Source organism: Pongo abelii, chromosome X, assembly GCF_028885655.2.
Source record: "Pongo abelii isolate AG06213 chromosome X, NHGRI_mPonAbe1-v2.0_pri, whole genome shotgun sequence".
Classification (NCBI taxonomy): domain Eukaryota; kingdom Metazoa; phylum Chordata; class Mammalia; order Primates; family Hominidae; genus Pongo; species Pongo abelii.
In genome coordinates this window covers 1,373,582-1,390,750 of record NC_072008.2, presented here as the reverse complement: position 1 = coordinate 1,390,750, position 17,169 = coordinate 1,373,582, and the positions used below count along the sequence as shown (strand labels likewise).

Below are 17,169 nucleotides of genomic sequence, written 5' to 3'. Positions count from 1 at the left end.
GAATAAATCCATTATTTTTCTGTTCCGCCAGGTGGAAATGAAATTCCTTGTGGATTTTTTATTTTTATTTTTTATTTTTTGTGAGACAGAATTTCACTCTTGTCACCCAGGCTGGAGTGCAATGGTGCGATCTCGGCTCACCACAACCTCCGCCCTCCGGGTTCAAGCAATTCTCCTGCCTCAGCCTGCTGAGTAGCTGCGACTACAGGCATGTGCCAACACGCCCGGCTAACTTTGTATTTTTAGTAGAGACAGGGTTTCTCCACGTTGTCCAGGCTGGTCTTGAACTCCTGACCTCAGGAGATCCACCGGCCTCGGCCTCCTGAAGTGCTGGGACTACAGGGTTGAGCTACTGCACCCGGCCTACTGTGGATATTTTAAATGACCCATCATGAGATAATAATCCGAATCACTAGAAAGGGACTGAACACAAAATGCCCTAAATCACAAGACGAGAGAGACAAAGAGAGACTAAAATAGAGATAGGGAGAGAGGGCAAGCAGAGGCAAAGCTGGGCGAGAGGAGAGAAGGAAGGATTAAGAGAGGAGGAGAGACAGGCTGGGCGCGGTGGCTCACGCCTGTCATCCCAGCACTTTGGGAGGCCGAGGCGGGTGGATCACGAGGTCAGGAGTTCAAGACCAGCTTGGCCAATATGGTGAAACCTCGTCTCTATTAAAAATACAAAAAATTTGCCAGGCATGGTGGCACGTGCCTGTCATCCCAGCTACTTGGGAGGCTGAGGCAGAGAACTGCTTGAACCCAGGAGGCGGAGGTTGCAGTGAGCCGAGATCGCGCCATTGCACTGCAGCCTGAGCAACAGTGAGACTCCGTCTCAAAAAAAAAAAAAAAAAAAAAGAGAGAGGAGGAGAGACAGAGACAAAAACAGAGATTGGGAGAGAGGACAAGCAGAGGGGAAGCTGGGCGAGAGAAGAGACAGGACGGAGAAGAGACAGCAGGGAGAAACGGGAGAGTCTGAGAGGGGTTGAGAGAGGGAGAAGGGTAGGGCACGCACACACCAATCTCCTATGCTCACCCCAGAAATTTGTGGGGCAATATTCCTCGGGTTGAATGCTTTCATTTCTTCCTTCCAGGCTCAAGTGTAAAGATAAAATCTAATCAGTGACACCCTTGCTTCAATTAATCTCCATTCTCACCTATCAGCCGCTACTTACTGCTACTGACCCCTAGAGCAAAGAAGAGAAGTTTCAGCCGGGTGCGGTGGCTCACGCCTGTAATCCCAGCACTTTGGGAGGCCGAGGCTGGTGGACCTCCTGAGGTCAGGAGTTCAAGACCAGCCTGGCCAAGATGAAGAAATCCTGCCGCTACTTAAAAATTCAAAAATTTTAGAATTTTTGAATTCGTCTCAAAAAATAAAAAAAGAGAAAGAAATAGGAAGGAGGGAAGAAGGAAAGAAAGGAAGAAAGAAAAAGAAAAGGAAAGAAAAGGAAAAGAAAAAAGGCGGGAGGGAGGGAAGGAAAGAAGGAAGGAAAGGGAGGAAAGAGAAAGGATGGAAGGAAGGAAGGAAGGGAGGAAGAAAGGGAGGAAGGAAGTGGGGAGGAAGGAAGGAAGCAGGGAGGGAGGAAGGAAGGGGGGAGGGAGGGAAGGAAAGAAGGAAGGAAAGGAAGGAGGAAGGAAGAAAGGGAGGAAGGAAGTGGGGAGGAAGGAAGGAAGCAGGGAGGGAGAAAGGAAGGGGGGAGGGAGAGAAGGAAGGGGGGAGGGAGGGAGGGAAGGAAGGAAGGAGAGAGAGAGCACGAGCGATAGAGAAAAGAGAAAACAGAGTAAGGGAGTTCAGATTCCTAAATCTCTTCCACAGATACCCAATTCTATATGCCTGGGGGTGGTGCTCTCCAGCTTTCCTAGACCGCCCACCCACATCACAAGGCAACACGCATTCAAGTTCTGCCACCTTCTCTCCCATCACCCCCTAGCCCAGTCCACCAGCACACCAAGCCGCCACACTCAACACACTCCCAGCTAACAGCCCTCTTGCTTCTCGTCCCAAAAGTCTGGAGTGGGTCAGCCTCGTGAGTGCGATCAGCTCCATGTCCACCTTTCCTGCTTCTTTTCTGCCTACTCCTTTCCCCAGCCACGTTCACTTCTTGACCTCAGACACCACGTCCACCCTTCTGTCTTGCGCACACAGCTCGCTCGAGAAGCTCTCACTGGGACTTCTCATCCCTGTTATCTACACATTCCTCAGCGTTGCAGGGACTGCTGTCTTTTCCAGCACCATATCCCAGGTGCCCAGAGCAGCATCTGGTCCTGGCAACTTTGGTTTTTTTTTTTTTTTGAGAGGAGTCTCGCTCTGTCGCCCAGGCTGGAGTGCAGTGGTGTGATCTCAGCTCACTGCAACCTCCGCTCCCCAGATTCAAGCGATTCTCTTGCCTCAGCCTCCCGAGTAGCTGGGATTACAGGTGCCCATCCCCACGCCTAATTTTTTGTGTTTTTAGCAGAGACAGAGTTTCACCATGTTGGCCAGGATGGTCTTGAACTCCTGACCTCATGTGATACACCTGCCTCGGCCTCCCAAAGTGCTGGGATAACAGGTGTAAGCCACCATGCCTGGCCCTGGCAACGTTCTTGTAACTACTGAACAGGCAAAAAGCTCAGTGCTGGGCTGGACAGACCGACACAGATACAGACTTTTTTTTTTTTTTGAGAGGAGTCTTGCTCTGTCGCCCAAGCTGGAGCGCAGTGGCATGATCTCGGCTCACTGCAAGCTCCACCTCCCCGGTTCATGCCATTCTGCTGCCTCAGCCTCCCGAGTAGCTGGGACTACAGGTGACCGCCACCACGCCCGGCTAATTTGTATTTTTAGCAGAGATGGGGTTTCACCATATTAGCCAGGATGGTCTCGATCTCCTGACCTCGTGATTCACCCACCTCAGCCTCCCAAAGTGCTGGGATGACAGGCGCTCAGTGAGCCACCGCGCCCGGCCAGATGCAGACTTCTGAGAGGCCCATGTTTGCAAACACTGTGTCTGGGCACATCTTGTCTGCTGGTCTCAGGCCAGACAGAGCCATTTGAGAGACAGGTGTGTGTGTAGTGCTCATCTGTGTGCTAGTGATATGAGCTTGGGGATGGGACAGGCACGTGTCCAGCCCTCCAGTCCCGAAGGAGGCTTGTGTTTTAATTAAACAGAGGCACAGACTATTCCAACCTGGGTCAAGCAGGCAGCGCCGACACTACCTGTGACCACTACTGTAGGTGGGGAAAAGAACCGTCTTTGGCTGGGCGCAGTGTCTCACGCCTGTAATCCCAGCACTTTGGGAGGCCAAGGCGGGCAGATCACGAGGTCAGGAGATCCAGACCATCCTGGCTAACATGGAGAAACCCTGTCTCTACTAAAAAATACAAAAAAATTAGCCGGGCGTGGTGGCGGGTGCCTGTAGTCCCAGCTACTCGGGAGGCTGAGGCAGAAGAATGGCGTGAACCCGGGAGGTGGAGCTTGCAGTGAGCCGAGATCGCACCACTGCACTCCAGCCTGGGCAACAGAGCAAGACTCCATCTCAAAAAAAAAAAAAAGAACAACCGTGTTTTAAATTTGCTTTAAAAACAGCTCCTTGGCTTTAAAAAAGATTGGTTTTGGGAATTTGGCTAAGTTTATGTTCTCAGCAAACAAATTAGATGCCTCTTAAGACCCAGGATCCTCCTCTCAGAAGGTTACTACCGTACGGCCGCGGGAGAGCTGTGTGATGTATGATCGTTGAATCAGCAGTTCTAGGAAAAGCGAACAATTTCTACTGGTTTGACACGCATTTGGCTAGCCTGAGCCGAATAATGCAGTCCAAGGAACATAAAAACACAAAAATCGTAAGCGTGAAAAATTTTAGTTCATTGGAAAAGGATTTTATTTCACCATAAAAATGCAAACTGGAATAAACACCATCTTTCCTAACGCAAACGTTACAGCTATTTTTAAGTATTTCTGAGCTTCACTTGGAGAAGCAAACGATTATAAAACTTAACAAGTTTGCAGCCTGAAATCTGTTTGAAACATTCCAAGTAAAAATAATTTAGCAAAACAGCTTCTTAAAAAAACCACACACACTAACCTTTACTAGAAACCAAAGCTTTTAACCAATCTTTTTTATGCTTAATTCCTTGAAGTTGTAAAAAGTGAATGTTTTTGAAGTTAAGGAGCATCAGACCATTTTGTACCACTCCCCACATACCGACACCTTAGAAAGAACGGCCCGTTTGAGTTTTGATCTTAAAGGACTTGTACCTCCCTCACCCGTGACTCAATGTCAGCATGACGATTCGGCATCCCACCCAAACTGCATTTCCCGATCAGTTAAAATTACAAACGGGGGGGGGGGAAATCACCAGGGCAACGCTTTTTCTTTTTAGTGCTGGTGTGACTCTGGTGGCCCACACCTTTGGATGAGTCTCCCCTGCCGCGTTACGTGCACCTCCTAGGCCGTGCACGTGGGGAGGTTGCCAAGCAGACACAGAAATCCCCGTGTGGGGGAATGCAGCAGCTCTGCCATCCTCACGACTGTCGGTCTGTGCAATTTTCCTGACTGAGAGAGGACTGGCCGCATTAAAGCTATCGGATCAAGTTTTAAAGGACTACGTGTTTGAAACTGAAGTGCCAAGTATGCTGTGGTGAGTGGAGACAGATGGATCTCTAAAGCATGGTGTCTTCCTTCCTGCCAGCGGGCTCCTCGGACATTCGTGGCTGGAGAAGGGTCTTGGCTTTGCAGGGGTGGACGGAGAGCGGCCAAGGAGCGGCCAGGACGCTCGAGCAGGTCCTGGTCTTTCCCGGACAGGCCGTGGGGAGGCCGTGTCCGTCATTACCTGTTCCAGGTACTGCGGTGCCTGCTCGGGGACCGGGAGCGCGACCGCTCACTTCGGCGGCGGTGGCGACTGTGCTTCCTGCTGGAGCTGCCTCTCCGCTCCCGGCTCCGCTCCCTCCGGTGCCTGTCTTTGCTGTGGGACCTCCGGGACCGGGTGTGGTCCGGGCTCGTGCTGCGCCGGCGGGGGCTGTCATCCTTGTAGGCGTGCTTCTTGTGGGGCCGCCGCTCCTTGCGTGGCCTCCCGTCCTCCCTGCTGCCGGCCTGCCTGGCCCGGCTCCTCTCCCGCGTGTGCCGGTCATCGAGCCCGTCTCCGGTGGCCCGGCCCCGGCCCTTGCTGGGCTCCCGGTTGCACTTGTCCTGTTCCGACCGGGTGTCCTTTTTGGAGACATTCTGCTCGCAGGCAGGGATGCCCTTGGCCTGTTGGTTGTTGTCAGGAATGCACGAGAGGACGCCGCCTGGGCACCTCTTCTCTGGAGAGCCATCCTCGGGGGCCACACGACAGGAGCTCTGACCCTCCTTGCACGGGGCCTCCTCGGCCACGCTCCCGTTCACGCTTTTGGGGGCGCTGTCGGCCTCTGGGTGGGCCGGGGTCTCCTTGGGGGCACTGGAAGGGGGCTGGCCCCCGAGGGGGTGCAGCGTGGTGGCGCTCACACAGCCAGACGACACGGTCTGCAGGATGTCCAGGACGGGCTGCAGCAGGTCGGCGTGTGCCACGCCCAGCTCGTCGTGTGCGTGGCTGTCGTCCGGCTTCTTGCTCAGCAGGATGCTCAGCAGCCGCTCGCGCAGCTCCCGCTCTTTCCGCTGCAGGCCCAGCGCGCGCTCCTTCTCCTCCTCCACCCGCCGCAGCTCGGCCTCTTGCAGCCGCCGCCGCTCCTCCTGCTGCTGGAGCCTCAGCTTCTCCTCCTTCTGCTCCTGTTCCTGTAGCTTCACCGCCTGCAGGGAAGAGGAAAGTGCAGCTGAGCCCGACTCCTGAGCCTGGCCGGACACGTGGGAAAGGAGCTGGGAAGGTGTTTGGAGGCCCCATGGTCTGGGGATGCAGGATCAGCGGCCTGGCTGGACTCCAGCCCTGGGGTGGGGGGCGTCTCCTACGGCGAGCCAGGTCCAGCCCGTCCATCCCTGGGCTCCCGCGGCCACACCTGGGGCCATCATGCGTCTGAGTGAGAAGGACACCCCTTGGCAAAGCGACTCGGCGCAGCCCTGGGGCGGGCCTCTTGGGCAGAGCCGGGCCTTGCCGGGAGCCCCACCACGTTGCACACAGGCGCCTGCGGTTAGGTCACAAGCGGCCGCCAGCAACAGGGAGCTGAGATGACGCCGCAGACACATGCCGCCGCCGTAGCTGCGGGGCGAGCCTGGCCTAGCCTGGGTTAGTGTCTTCAATATTCACCATGAGGTAAGGACTGGGCTGCCACATGTCTCAGCCTCTTGTCATGCTCCTTCCCGGGGACTTATCACAACTGTAATCAGACAACAGGTTATGGGGTCGCCCCGCGTTGGACTCCAGGGGGACGCAGCCCTCCTGAGGACAAGGAGCGTGCCGGGGACGTCTGTCCTGGGAAGGTCTGTCTGTCTGTGGGCCCTGGCCCCGGGCTCATGGGAGTTACCAGTCGCGCCTGCAGGAGGAGCAAGGAGGCTCTTGGTGCTGAGGGGGTCGTCAGTACCGGCGCTGGTGAGACCTGTCAGGTTCACCCTGCGGAGGAGGGACCCGGGCCCATGGCAGGCCCCCTCTGTGTGCTCAGCCCTCCCTCCAGCCCACCTTGCCCCTCTGCTCTGGGCCACTGGTGAGGTCACAGCCAGGCCAGCTGACCACACACAGAGGCACGGGCCAGAGAGAGCGGCCCCCTGCACTCTCTGCCACTGCCCCGACCCAAAGGAAACACACAGCCTCTGCCCCGGCCCCCGGGAGGCTGCCAGCCTGCTCAGGGAACCTGGATGCACCAGCTTTGCAAAAGGAAACTGTCACAGCTCTGAAATCATCGGGAACGACAGACAAGCGCCACACCCTCCCGGGCAGGAGCCGTCATCCTCGGCCTTAAAGCTGGTTTTGCGGGTACAGCTGCAGCCGGCGGGGAAACGGCGCCGTGACGCCGCCCGCATTTCAGGGGAGGGCACCGAGGGCAGCCCGGGCGCGGCTGGCGGCTGCAGAGGGAGCCCCCGGGTACCTTGGCTCTGCTGAGCAGCTCGGCGATGAGCCGGATGGACTGCAGGTTCCTCTGCGCCAGCAGCAGCTTGCGCTCCTCCAGCTTGATCTTCTCCTGCAGCTGCTTCTGCTCCTCCGCCTGCAGCTTCTCCAGCTTCTTCTGATTCCGGCGCAGCTCACGGTCCCTCTGCTTCTGTTCCCTCTTGCGAAGCTTCTCTTCTCTTTTCCTCTCTCGCTCCAGCTCTTCCAGCTCCTTCTGTTTCCTGTGTGGAACACACCGGGGGCTCGTCACGGCGCGCTGCAGCCAACACACCACACACCATACACCACACACCATACAAGTGGCTTTTCACACAAGGTGGAAAAGGCTACAGTCGAACGATTAAGCATTTAACTCTTTGTCCCAAAGTGGACCTCGGTTGACTCAAAGCAGCCCGAGAGGCGGAAGGAGTGAGCTGGGCGAGGACCTCCGCGACCTTCCAACACACCGGCCTGCTAAGTGTGACCCAACCCGGAAACCACGAAGAAAACGACCACTGGACCGAACACATCAAAAGCCACACCCCCAGCCAGGGGAAAGACAGACGGACGGATGGGTGAAAGAGGAACCCCAGCAGGCCCGACGAGGCCCCGGGATGCACAGCGGCGTGGAGGAGGCCGGTTCTGCCCACCAGGAACCGCGCTGGGTGACTCCGTGTCGTGCAGGAATCCTGTGAGGGCACCACATGGCACTGGCACGGGGGGACCTCTCTCTAAACAAATCCAACCATAGCCACGCCACTCACCTCCTTGCACTTTTCCTGTGGAGAGGGGCGTCCAGGAAGTGAGGATGAATGTGGCCGGGGAGGGGCACGGTCCCCAGAGAGAGTCCACAAGACACAGTAGGGAGTTCCCTAGCTCACCCTCCCCTGCCCTGCAGCTCTCAAATGCATTTAAACCAACACCGGACATGGGAACAAGTCACAGCTGTTCCTATGGAACACAACACGGAGGCGGAGACTTCTGAAGCCTGGGTGGGTGCCGCCAACTGCCTGATGAGGCCACAAAGCCCGCCGGGATGACACAGACCCACGCAGACACCAAAGCGAGAGGAGACACGGGGATAAGGAGGAGCAGGCGGGGAGAAAAGGCATCCCGCTCTCTGCCACCCCAAGAAGGGGGCCGGGCCACGTGCCGACGCCCAGGCAGTGATCCACAGGGTCCTCAGGCAGGAAGGTCCTCAGGCAGTTTCATGTGCTGAAGGTTTAACCGCCCTGTGAGCTGTCACCGCCCCACGAGCTTGGAGGGCGGCTCAGGGAAGCCCAGCACATAGCACGCCCTTGGGCAGGACTCACACCGACGCCTCAAGGCTGGGCAGCTTTCAGAGGACAGCTCTCATCAAGCTCCAAGTTACACGTGAGGGCCGAACAAGCAAACACGCCTCATCTCCACCCACCAGAAAGAAACGCCAGAGGCTGCCCTGGGCCTCCCCTCATGCTCAGCCTCTGAGGAAGGACAGTGGGGGCAGCAGGGGCAAGTACGGCCCTGTGTGTGGAGCCCTCCCGGCCAGCTCCCCCAGACAACAGGCCTGCCCCTCCCCAGGGCTCTGGACACCCCGTCCTGCTCTCGAGAACCTCATGGCCCAGCCCCACTTCCTCCGATCCCTCTGTGGTCTGGCCAGGCAGACGAGATCCCTTCCCTGCAGAGACACACCCCACTTCTCCAACGTCCATCTCTCCTCAGGGAAAGATCAAGGGTGCAGCTTCTCCTCACCCCCAAGCTGCTTTCTGAAATGTTGCAGGGACACTCCTGCAACACTGAGAGGTCCGAGGCTCTGAATCCCACTCCACACTTCCAGAACATGGACAGGCACATTCATCTAGGCCTGGGCTGTGTCTGCACCCTAGAAGAGTCCCTATAACGTCCCAGGACTGTCTCCCACCCCAACTGTCCTGGTCGGCCTGACAGCGGCTGGCACAGGGGACCCTGACTCAAGCCCACATCCGAACCGCCCCTCCCAGGGGCCACCTCCCAGGATGGCGACGCAGCAGCATGTCCCTCCCTCCCAGGGCGTCTGCCTCTCTGTGCTTCCTGCCTTGGGTCCCGGGACTCCTGACGGCTGACATGGGCCCCCCGCAGCACATTCACGGCCACTCGCTTACACGCTGCGCCTGCCTCATCTAAGGAGCCCTCGGGGTTCAGATTCAGAGGCTGACAGCCCGACTCTCCCCTGGGGAGGCAACGGGGGCTATGTAAAGAACACCAGGGGCAGGATGGACCTGCTCCCAGTTCAGTGCCAGGACTCTCGTGCAAACATCACCAGCCACACACATCAACACACTGGCACCAGCGTCACATAAAGCAGTGAGAAACGGAAACAAAACGGACCAACTTGGTCCCACCAGAGGCTGTCCAGGAGACCCCCAGCCAAGTCCAACACGTCCCAGACTTGATATCGGCGACATGAAGCCCAACAGACGTGCAGGACGCACCAAAGTCATCAAAGGACACGGCGGGAGGGACGGAAGAGGAGGACTCCGCCTTACTAGGAGGGCACAGCGGGAGGGATGGAGGAGGAAGAGGAGGAGGAGGAGGAGGATTCCACCTCACGGGATTCACAGAAAGTTGTTGGTTCCCTCCTGCAATGCTAAGAAGATAAAAGGGGCTACAAAGAGTGACCTGAGGTTGTCTCTGGTACCCCAACCACAGTGAACGACCCAGGCAATTGCTTTAAAGGCCTCTTATGTGAAACTGGGTTTTTGTCTATCATTGGTTTTTTTTTTTTTTTTAAATCTGGCCATCACCATCAACCCTCTACTTCATTTTGTAAATGTAGCCTCAACCTAAATGCAAACTTGCAAACGGCCAAGGCATTCTGCTTGTTTCAGCAGGATGTGTGAACAGCGTGTAGAGGGAGAAGAGGTGGCTCTGCAGGAAAGGCGCAGTCCTGGAAGCCGGCAGAGATCGTGTCAGACCACGACGTGTGACAGGAAAAAGAAGAGAAACGTGCATATTCTGCTGTGTCTCAAATGCTACTCACGCAGGTCCTCACATGCACAGCTGCACACCCACAGGCAGGCACACACACCCATACATGCACACACAAGTACATACACAGGTATGTACATACACAGGTACATATGTGCTATGTGCACAGATACAGAGGCACACACACGTGGGCACACATGCGCACATACACACACAGGTACACACATAAGCTCAGACACGCATGTACACACAGGCACGTGCACACAGATGCAGAGGCGCACACACACGTGGGCACATGTGTACATACGCACACACGCACACAGGTACACACATGAGCTCACAGGCACGCATGCATACACACGGGCACGTGTGCATAGATGCAGAGGCACACACACGGCACACATGCGTACATACGCACACCGGTACACACATGCACACGGGTACACACAAGCTCACAGGCACGCATGCACACACCCACAGGCACGTGTACACAGACGCAGAGGCACACATGCGTACATACGCACACAGGTACACACACGAGCTCACAGGCACACATGCACACACAGGCACGTGTACACAGACGCAGAGGCACATACACATGGACACACATGCGTACATACACACAGGTACACACATGAGCTCACACACATGCACGCACACACAGGCACGTGTGCACAGATGCTCAGGCACACACTCGGGCACACATATGTACATACAAAGTACACACACCAGTTCACAGGCACGCATGCCTGCAGGCACACATGCATCCATGCACACAGGCACACACACAAGCTCACAAGCATGCATGCACACACACACGCACAGGAATACATGCAGACACAAGCACACGGGTCTGCGCACACTCCCAGGTGCCGGACACCAACACCGAGGGCCCGCTCCTGCAGAAGGTACCTTTCCTCCGCTCGCTGCCTCTCCTCCGCTTCCTTCTCTCTGCGCTTTTGTTCTTCTCTTTGCTGCTCCAGTTCCTGAAGCTTCTGCCTCTCCAGCTGACGCTTCTTAATTGAGGCATCACTCAGATGTTTGGTCGAATCAAAAGAAACCTTTAAAAGCAAAAACAGTGTCAGACGGCCTTCCCCCAAAGCCCCCCAGACACACGGCCAGGCGCCCTCTCCCAGGCCGTAGGGGCGAGTGGACTCAGAGCCTGAGCGCCCGCTCACCACTCACGTCCGATGCAGACGCAGACAGTGGGGCCCAGAAGCCGAACGAATCCCTTCAAGTCACCATCAGTGGCTCAAGACTTACCTCATCCCACGGAGTTACAACTCAACGAGGAACACCAACTAGCCCTTGCCACTTACTGAACACAAGTGACACACCACTGCTGCAAGACACGGCTCCCCTTCCGCTACCCGACTCCACCATGCCCTGCGGCCACGATCACTGAGCAGGCCACCCCGGGGCCACCTGCCCACACCCACGGGGCACATCTTAAGGCCACAAAACCCCCTCCAGGAGGCTGGCTCATTTGTCACTGTGAAGCCAACACGGGTCAAAACACATGAGGCTAGGCGGGGCGCGGTGGCTCACGCCTGTAATCCCAGCACTTTGGGAGGGCGAGGCAGGCAGTTCACGAGGTCAGGAGTTCGAGACCAGCCTGGCCAATACGGTGAAACCCTGTTTCTACTGCAAATACAAAAATTAGCCGGGCGTGATGGCACGCGCCTGTAGTCCCAGCTACTCGGGAGGCTGAGGCAGAAGAATCGCTCGAACCCAGGAGGCGCAGGACGCAGTGAGCAGAGGTCGCGCCACTGCACTCCAGCCTGGGAAACAGATCGAGACTCTGTCTCAACAAAAAAAAAAAAGCAATGAGGCTAAAGGGAACATTCAGCCCTGGTTTCAAGGCGCATTCTGGGAAGGCCAGGTTCTCTTGGTTCTGACACGGTTCAAATCCCTGTCAGAGTTCCTGAGGCTCCACCCCTCACCTACTATACGACCTGTGTCTCCTCCACATCTTCCTTAAGATACCAAATTTCCAAAACCACAGCACGGGACCCCTACTCAACCTCACACCTGTGCCTCTGAAATTGGACAGGCACAGGACTGTTGCTGTCATTTTACTTAGGGGAGGTCCCCACAGCCTCAGGGGTGTGGCTGGGAGCGTGCTGCCGACCCTACTGGAAGGAAGCCGCCGGAGGGAGGAAACGCGTGGGTCTGGGCGCCCAGGGCTCACCTTGATGTTGCAGGCCACGGCCTTGCCGTCCTCGCCCTTGTACATGAGTTTCATCCCGCGCAGGGCGCTCATGGCCTGGATGAAGCCCACGTACTCACGGTACTGCACGTAGGCCTCGAAGTTCAAGTGCCCCCCGAAACTGAAGGTGTGGAAGTTGCGGCCCGTCATCTCCTCCCGGTAGGGGTCCAGCATGGGGATGTCCACGTTCCGGATCTCCCCGAACTTCTCAAACACCTTGACCAGGACGTCCTCGCTGGGCTTCTCGGAGCCCGACTCCTTCAGGGCGAACCACTTGCAGGGCAGCCCCTCCAGGTGGATGGTGTCCGGCCGCTCCCCCGGCAGGGTCTCGTTCATGTCCTTCGCGTCGCGGAAGAAGGAGTCCCAGTCGTGGCGGGTGGGGAAGTCGATCTTGAACTCGGCCGCGCGCACCTTCAGGATGTCGGAGAAGCCGCTGAGCTTGATGGTCTTGCCGTCCAGGCAGGCCAGGAAAGACTTGACCAGGCTCTTGTTCTCCACCTCCCCCTCGAAGCGGATGAAGTCCATGGTGCTCTTGGAAATACGCAGCGTGGAGAACTGGTGGTTCTGCACCATGCCCTTCAGCCTCTCCATCACCTCCCAGTTGGAGATGGACTTCCCCGGCTGCTTCAGCTGCGGGAGCGCCACGCTGATGGTCATCTTGGTGATGGGCTTCAGGTACAAGCCGTACGCGGGGCAGAGCTCCACGGCCTCAGACGTGTCGTGCACGATGGTAGCCGCTGCCATAGCCTCCGGGACCTTGGGCCTGAAACATAAGACGCAGACGGTCAGCACCAGCACCCCCCACCTCCCCCGCCAATGAGGAGGGGCCACGCCAGCCGGCACTTTCTGGACCCGGAGAAGAAGGGAAACAGCAGTGTCTCTCTGCTGTGTCAGAGACTGGTCTCCACTTTGTTAAAAGCCATCTCAACGGAGTTTTTTACTTTTTGAAATCATTAAGACTACACCAAAGGAGAAAAAGTCGAGCTGATAAAGAACAGGTTAGCGTCAAAGCCTCGGTCAGCACTGCCCGACACGCTACAGCAAGCAGCCAGCAGCTCCCAAGGCCTGCAGAATAGGAAGCTGAGCACGTCCAGGCCCCTCACAGAGGTCAAGTAGGGACGGGGACGCTACAAACGCGGGGAAGCTACAAACGCCTATCTGCACGGGAACGGAAGGGGCCAGGGAGAGCACAGCTGCAGGCATCTGGAAAGGTTTTGTGGAGGAGGCGGCGGCCCTGTCCTTGCCCTGATAAAACAGGAAGTCTCGGGCTACAAAAACAATCCAGAACCATGAACCCTAGTAATCTCCACGAAGGCCAGACGTATCCCAGCTTTAACCCACTCAAAGCCAAAAAAAAGTACAAGGAACTTTCCACAAGTTAGGGGCCGGAGTCCCCCATCTGCGCCTTCTTCCTGCACCCACCTTCTGTAACCCACCTCTTCCCTGCTGAGTTGACGGGCAGCCACCTCCTGACGGCCAAGTCCAAGCAGAGGAAGCTTCACTCACAGAAACCCAAACATCTCAGGTGACCGCCTCTGGCCCGGCCGCCCACCACATCCACCTGGAGGCTTCCTGCCGGGCCCAGGAGAGGGCCTCCTCGCCCAAGCCCCAGGTGGGAGGTGCGAAAGAAGGGAGGGAGGGTGGAGAAGCTACCAGAAAAGGTCAGTGGGGCACCAGGGAGGGGCTCCAGCCTGGACGGAGACCAGTGAACTCCTCCCCCAGAACCCAGGCGGCCCCAGCAACTTCACCACGGAGGAACCCTCCCCACTGTGGCGTCCAGCGCCCTCCGACCACCCCGGTACACCTGGCTGCCCAATCCCCACTACGAAGCATTGCTCCTGGTACTGTCACCTACCGCAGCCCCCCAGCATAGCCTCAGGCTGCCGCTGGCACCCCTTGCAGGGCCCCACACACGCTCAGGCCCTTGGCCACTCGGTACCCCCAGCTCCTCAGTCCCCCTCCGCCTCCACCGCCCTCCTGGATGAGCCCCAATACCCCAACCTACACAGCACTGCCCCAGCCTCCGAAAACCCCGGACAGCCCCTTGCTTCCCACTATAGACCGAGGAGGGACCGCAGCGCCACGTCCCCTAGTCCCAGGCCTCCTAGTCTCCCGCGCATCCGATCCCCCGAGCTCCCAGCCCTCCGACACCGCTCCAGGCCTCAGCTCCTTCGGTGGAGTCCCAGGAGCCGCTCCAGCCCCCACCCCTACTTCCGGGGACCCCCGGACCCCGACCGCACACCTCCCCAGCCCCCGATTCCCCCGTACAGCCCCAGGCGCTCCCAGCCCCCCAACCCCACGCCCCCCAACCCCAGCCCCGTCACCTCCGAGACCCCTAGGCCCCGCCTCCCAAGCCCCGGCCCCCCGGGCCCGGCCCGAGGAGCGAAGCGCTCGCCGCTTGCAGCCAGGCCCGGGCGGCACGGGGGCGGCACTCACCTGCGCGGGGCTCCGCCTGCGTCCCAGGCCGCCGCCGCCGCCGCCGGCCCAAGCTCCCGCCGTCCCCCGACGATCCCTGGACAGGCGCGGCCTCACCGCCGGGCGCCGCCACCGTCCCCTGGAGGCGCCTCCGACGCCGCCACCGCCGTCGCCGCCCGCCCTCTATGACGCATTTCCACTTCCGGCGCGCGGGCTCGCGGAAGAGGCCGCGCGGCAGCACCCGGTTTCTCCTTCTTGCCCTGGCTCCGCCCCTGGGAGGCGGGACTTCCGGGAGCCCGGCCTTTTGCACTGCGCGTGCGCGAGTCGGCTCAACCGCCCCCCGCCCCCCACCCCACCCATGGTGCCACCTGCCTGCGGGTAACCAGGGGACGTACTTGGGCCAGGGTCTGTGGTCATAGCCCTTAAGCCAAACAGGAGGGGGGCCGGTGTGGGGTGTAAATTCCAATTTCGAAGCAAATATATATATTAAAATTCTAAAATGTAATAGGATCCTATAACGGGATTCTATACTATACTTGCAAATTATGGGTAATACACTTGAATAATATAATTTATGTATAAATTGGATATCATACTCGATGACGTAATTATAGAATTACATATACATTGCTAGTTAACTATTAATTGAATTGTTAATTATTTTATTAATAATGCGTACTATTACATAATGTAATTATGAAATAATAAATTATAACTTATAATGGTATTACGAAATTGATGACTTATATTGTAATTATGAAGTAAATGATAATTTGTAATTATAAAATAATAATTTATAATGTAACTATGAAATAAATGATAATTTATAATGTAATTTAAAAATTAATAATCTAATGTAATTATAAAATAAATGCTAATGTATAATATAATCATAATGTAAATAATTTATAATTTAGTTATGAAATAATAAATGATAATCTATAGTGTAATTATGAGATAAATGACAATACATAATGTAATTCTGAAATGAATGATCATTTATAATGTAATTATGAAATAATGAATGACTATTTATAATGTAATTATAAAATAATAAATGAGGCCAAGTGCGGTGGCTCACGCCTGTAATCCCAGCACTTTGGGAGGCCAAGGCGGGCAGATCATAAGGTCCGGAGTTCAAGACCAGCCTGGGGCCGGGCGAGGTGGCTCACGCCTGTAATCCCAACACTTTGGGAGGCCGAGATGTGCTAATGATGAGGTCAGGAGATCGAGACCATCCTGGATAACACGGTGAAACCCCGTCTTTACTAAAAATACACAAAAAAATTAGCCGGGCATGGTGGTGGGCACCTGTAGTCCCAGCTACTCGGGAGGCTGAGGCAGGAGAATCGCTTGAACCCGGGAGGCGGAGGTTGCAGTGAGCCAAGATTGCGCCATTGCACTCCAGCCTGGATGACAAGAGGAAGACTCCATCTCAAAAGAAGGAGAGGGGAGGGGAAGGGAGGGGAAGGGAGTGGAGGGGAAGGGAGGGGAGGGGAGGGGAAGGGAGGGGAGGGGAGGGGAAGGGAGGGGAGGGGAAGGGAGGGGAAGGGAGGGGAGTGGAGGGGAAGGGAGGAAAGAAGGGAAGGGAAGGGGAGGGGAAGGGAGGGGAGGGGAAGGGAGAGGAGGGGAGGGGAAGGGAGAGGAGGGGAGGGGAAGGGAGGGGAGGGGAGGAGGGGACGGGAGGAAAGAAGGAAAGGGCAGGGGAGGGGAAGGGAAGGGAGGAGAGGAGAGGGGAAGGGAGGGGAGGAGAGGGGAGGGGAGGGGAAGGGAGGGGAAGGGAGGGGAGGGGACGAGGGGACGGGAGGAAAGAAGGGAAGGGAAGGGGAGGGGAAGGGGAGGGGAAGGGAGGGGAGGGGAAGGGAGGGAAGGGGAGGGGAAGGGAGGGGAGGGGAAGGGAGGGGAGGGGAGGAGGGGACGGGAGGAAAGAAGGAAAGGGCAGGGGAGGGGAGGGGAAGGGAGGAGAGGAGAGGGGAAAGGAGGGGAGGAGAGGAGAGGGGAGGGGAGGGGAGGGGAGGGGAAGGGAGGGGAGGGGAGGGGAAGGAAGAAGGGGGCTTGTGGGTATTTGGGGGATGTTTGCATTGTGTGAGACATGATGTCCATAAAGGCTAATATTAATATGATTATGAGTCTCTACTTGACCAAGGAGAAAACAAACACACCAGGGTCCCCAGGACGGGGACCACTCTGTGAACCCAAGCAGGCTTCTCAGTGAGACACACCCCTTTGCTGCCTGCATGTACATTCTCCTTCTTCTTAGGGACACGAAAGCGTTTGGGGTTCTCTTTAAAGTTCTTCTCGCAGCTGCTGCTTTACATACCATTGGTGTGTGTTTCCCCGGGGGAGCTGTTAAATTCGGAAACCACTTTGCCACTCAGCTAGTTCCCTGAAGGTATTTACAAAGCAAATTCAGAAGAAGATATTCAGTCCTTCAGAATCAGCAAGCACCAAAGGATGGTTATAATAATCTGGAAAATCTTTAAGGAAAATGCTTGGCCTCCTAAAGCATTTTGGAGCGAAACATCCCTCTCCTGAATGTACCCCAGAAATAAAAAAACAAAGTTCTCGGATATCTGCAGCCGTAATTCTTTGTCATAGGGAGGTAGCCATGAGTCTTTGTTGTGTACCCAGTCTGTAT

At 56.6% G+C, this 17,169-nt stretch overlaps 1 protein-coding gene across 2 annotated transcripts; it reads right to left on the bottom strand.

Annotated features, from left to right (window-relative positions):
- Window positions 1-3,828: 3,828 nt before the first annotated feature.
- On the bottom strand, window positions 3,829-14,711 carry LOC100457067 (A-kinase anchor protein 17A). 2 transcript variants are annotated; one of them, XM_009234560.3, is made up of 5 exons: window positions 14,553-14,711; window positions 12,099-12,879; window positions 10,820-10,968; window positions 6,963-7,203; window positions 3,829-5,736 (listed from the first exon to the last, which is right to left on the bottom strand). In XM_009234560.3, the coding sequence occupies exons 2-5, from the start codon at window positions 12,858-12,860 to the stop codon at window positions 4,801-4,803; spliced, it is 2,088 nt and encodes a 695-aa protein (XP_009232835.3). In that variant the 5' UTR covers window positions 12,861-12,879; window positions 14,553-14,711; the 3' UTR covers window positions 3,829-4,800. The 2 variants fall into 2 exon arrangements, with proteins under 2 accessions (XP_009232835.3, XP_063577282.1); XM_063721212.1 differs by lacking the exon at window positions 14,553-14,711 and adding an exon at window positions 13,553-13,835.
- Window positions 14,712-17,169: the final 2,458 nt, after the last annotated feature.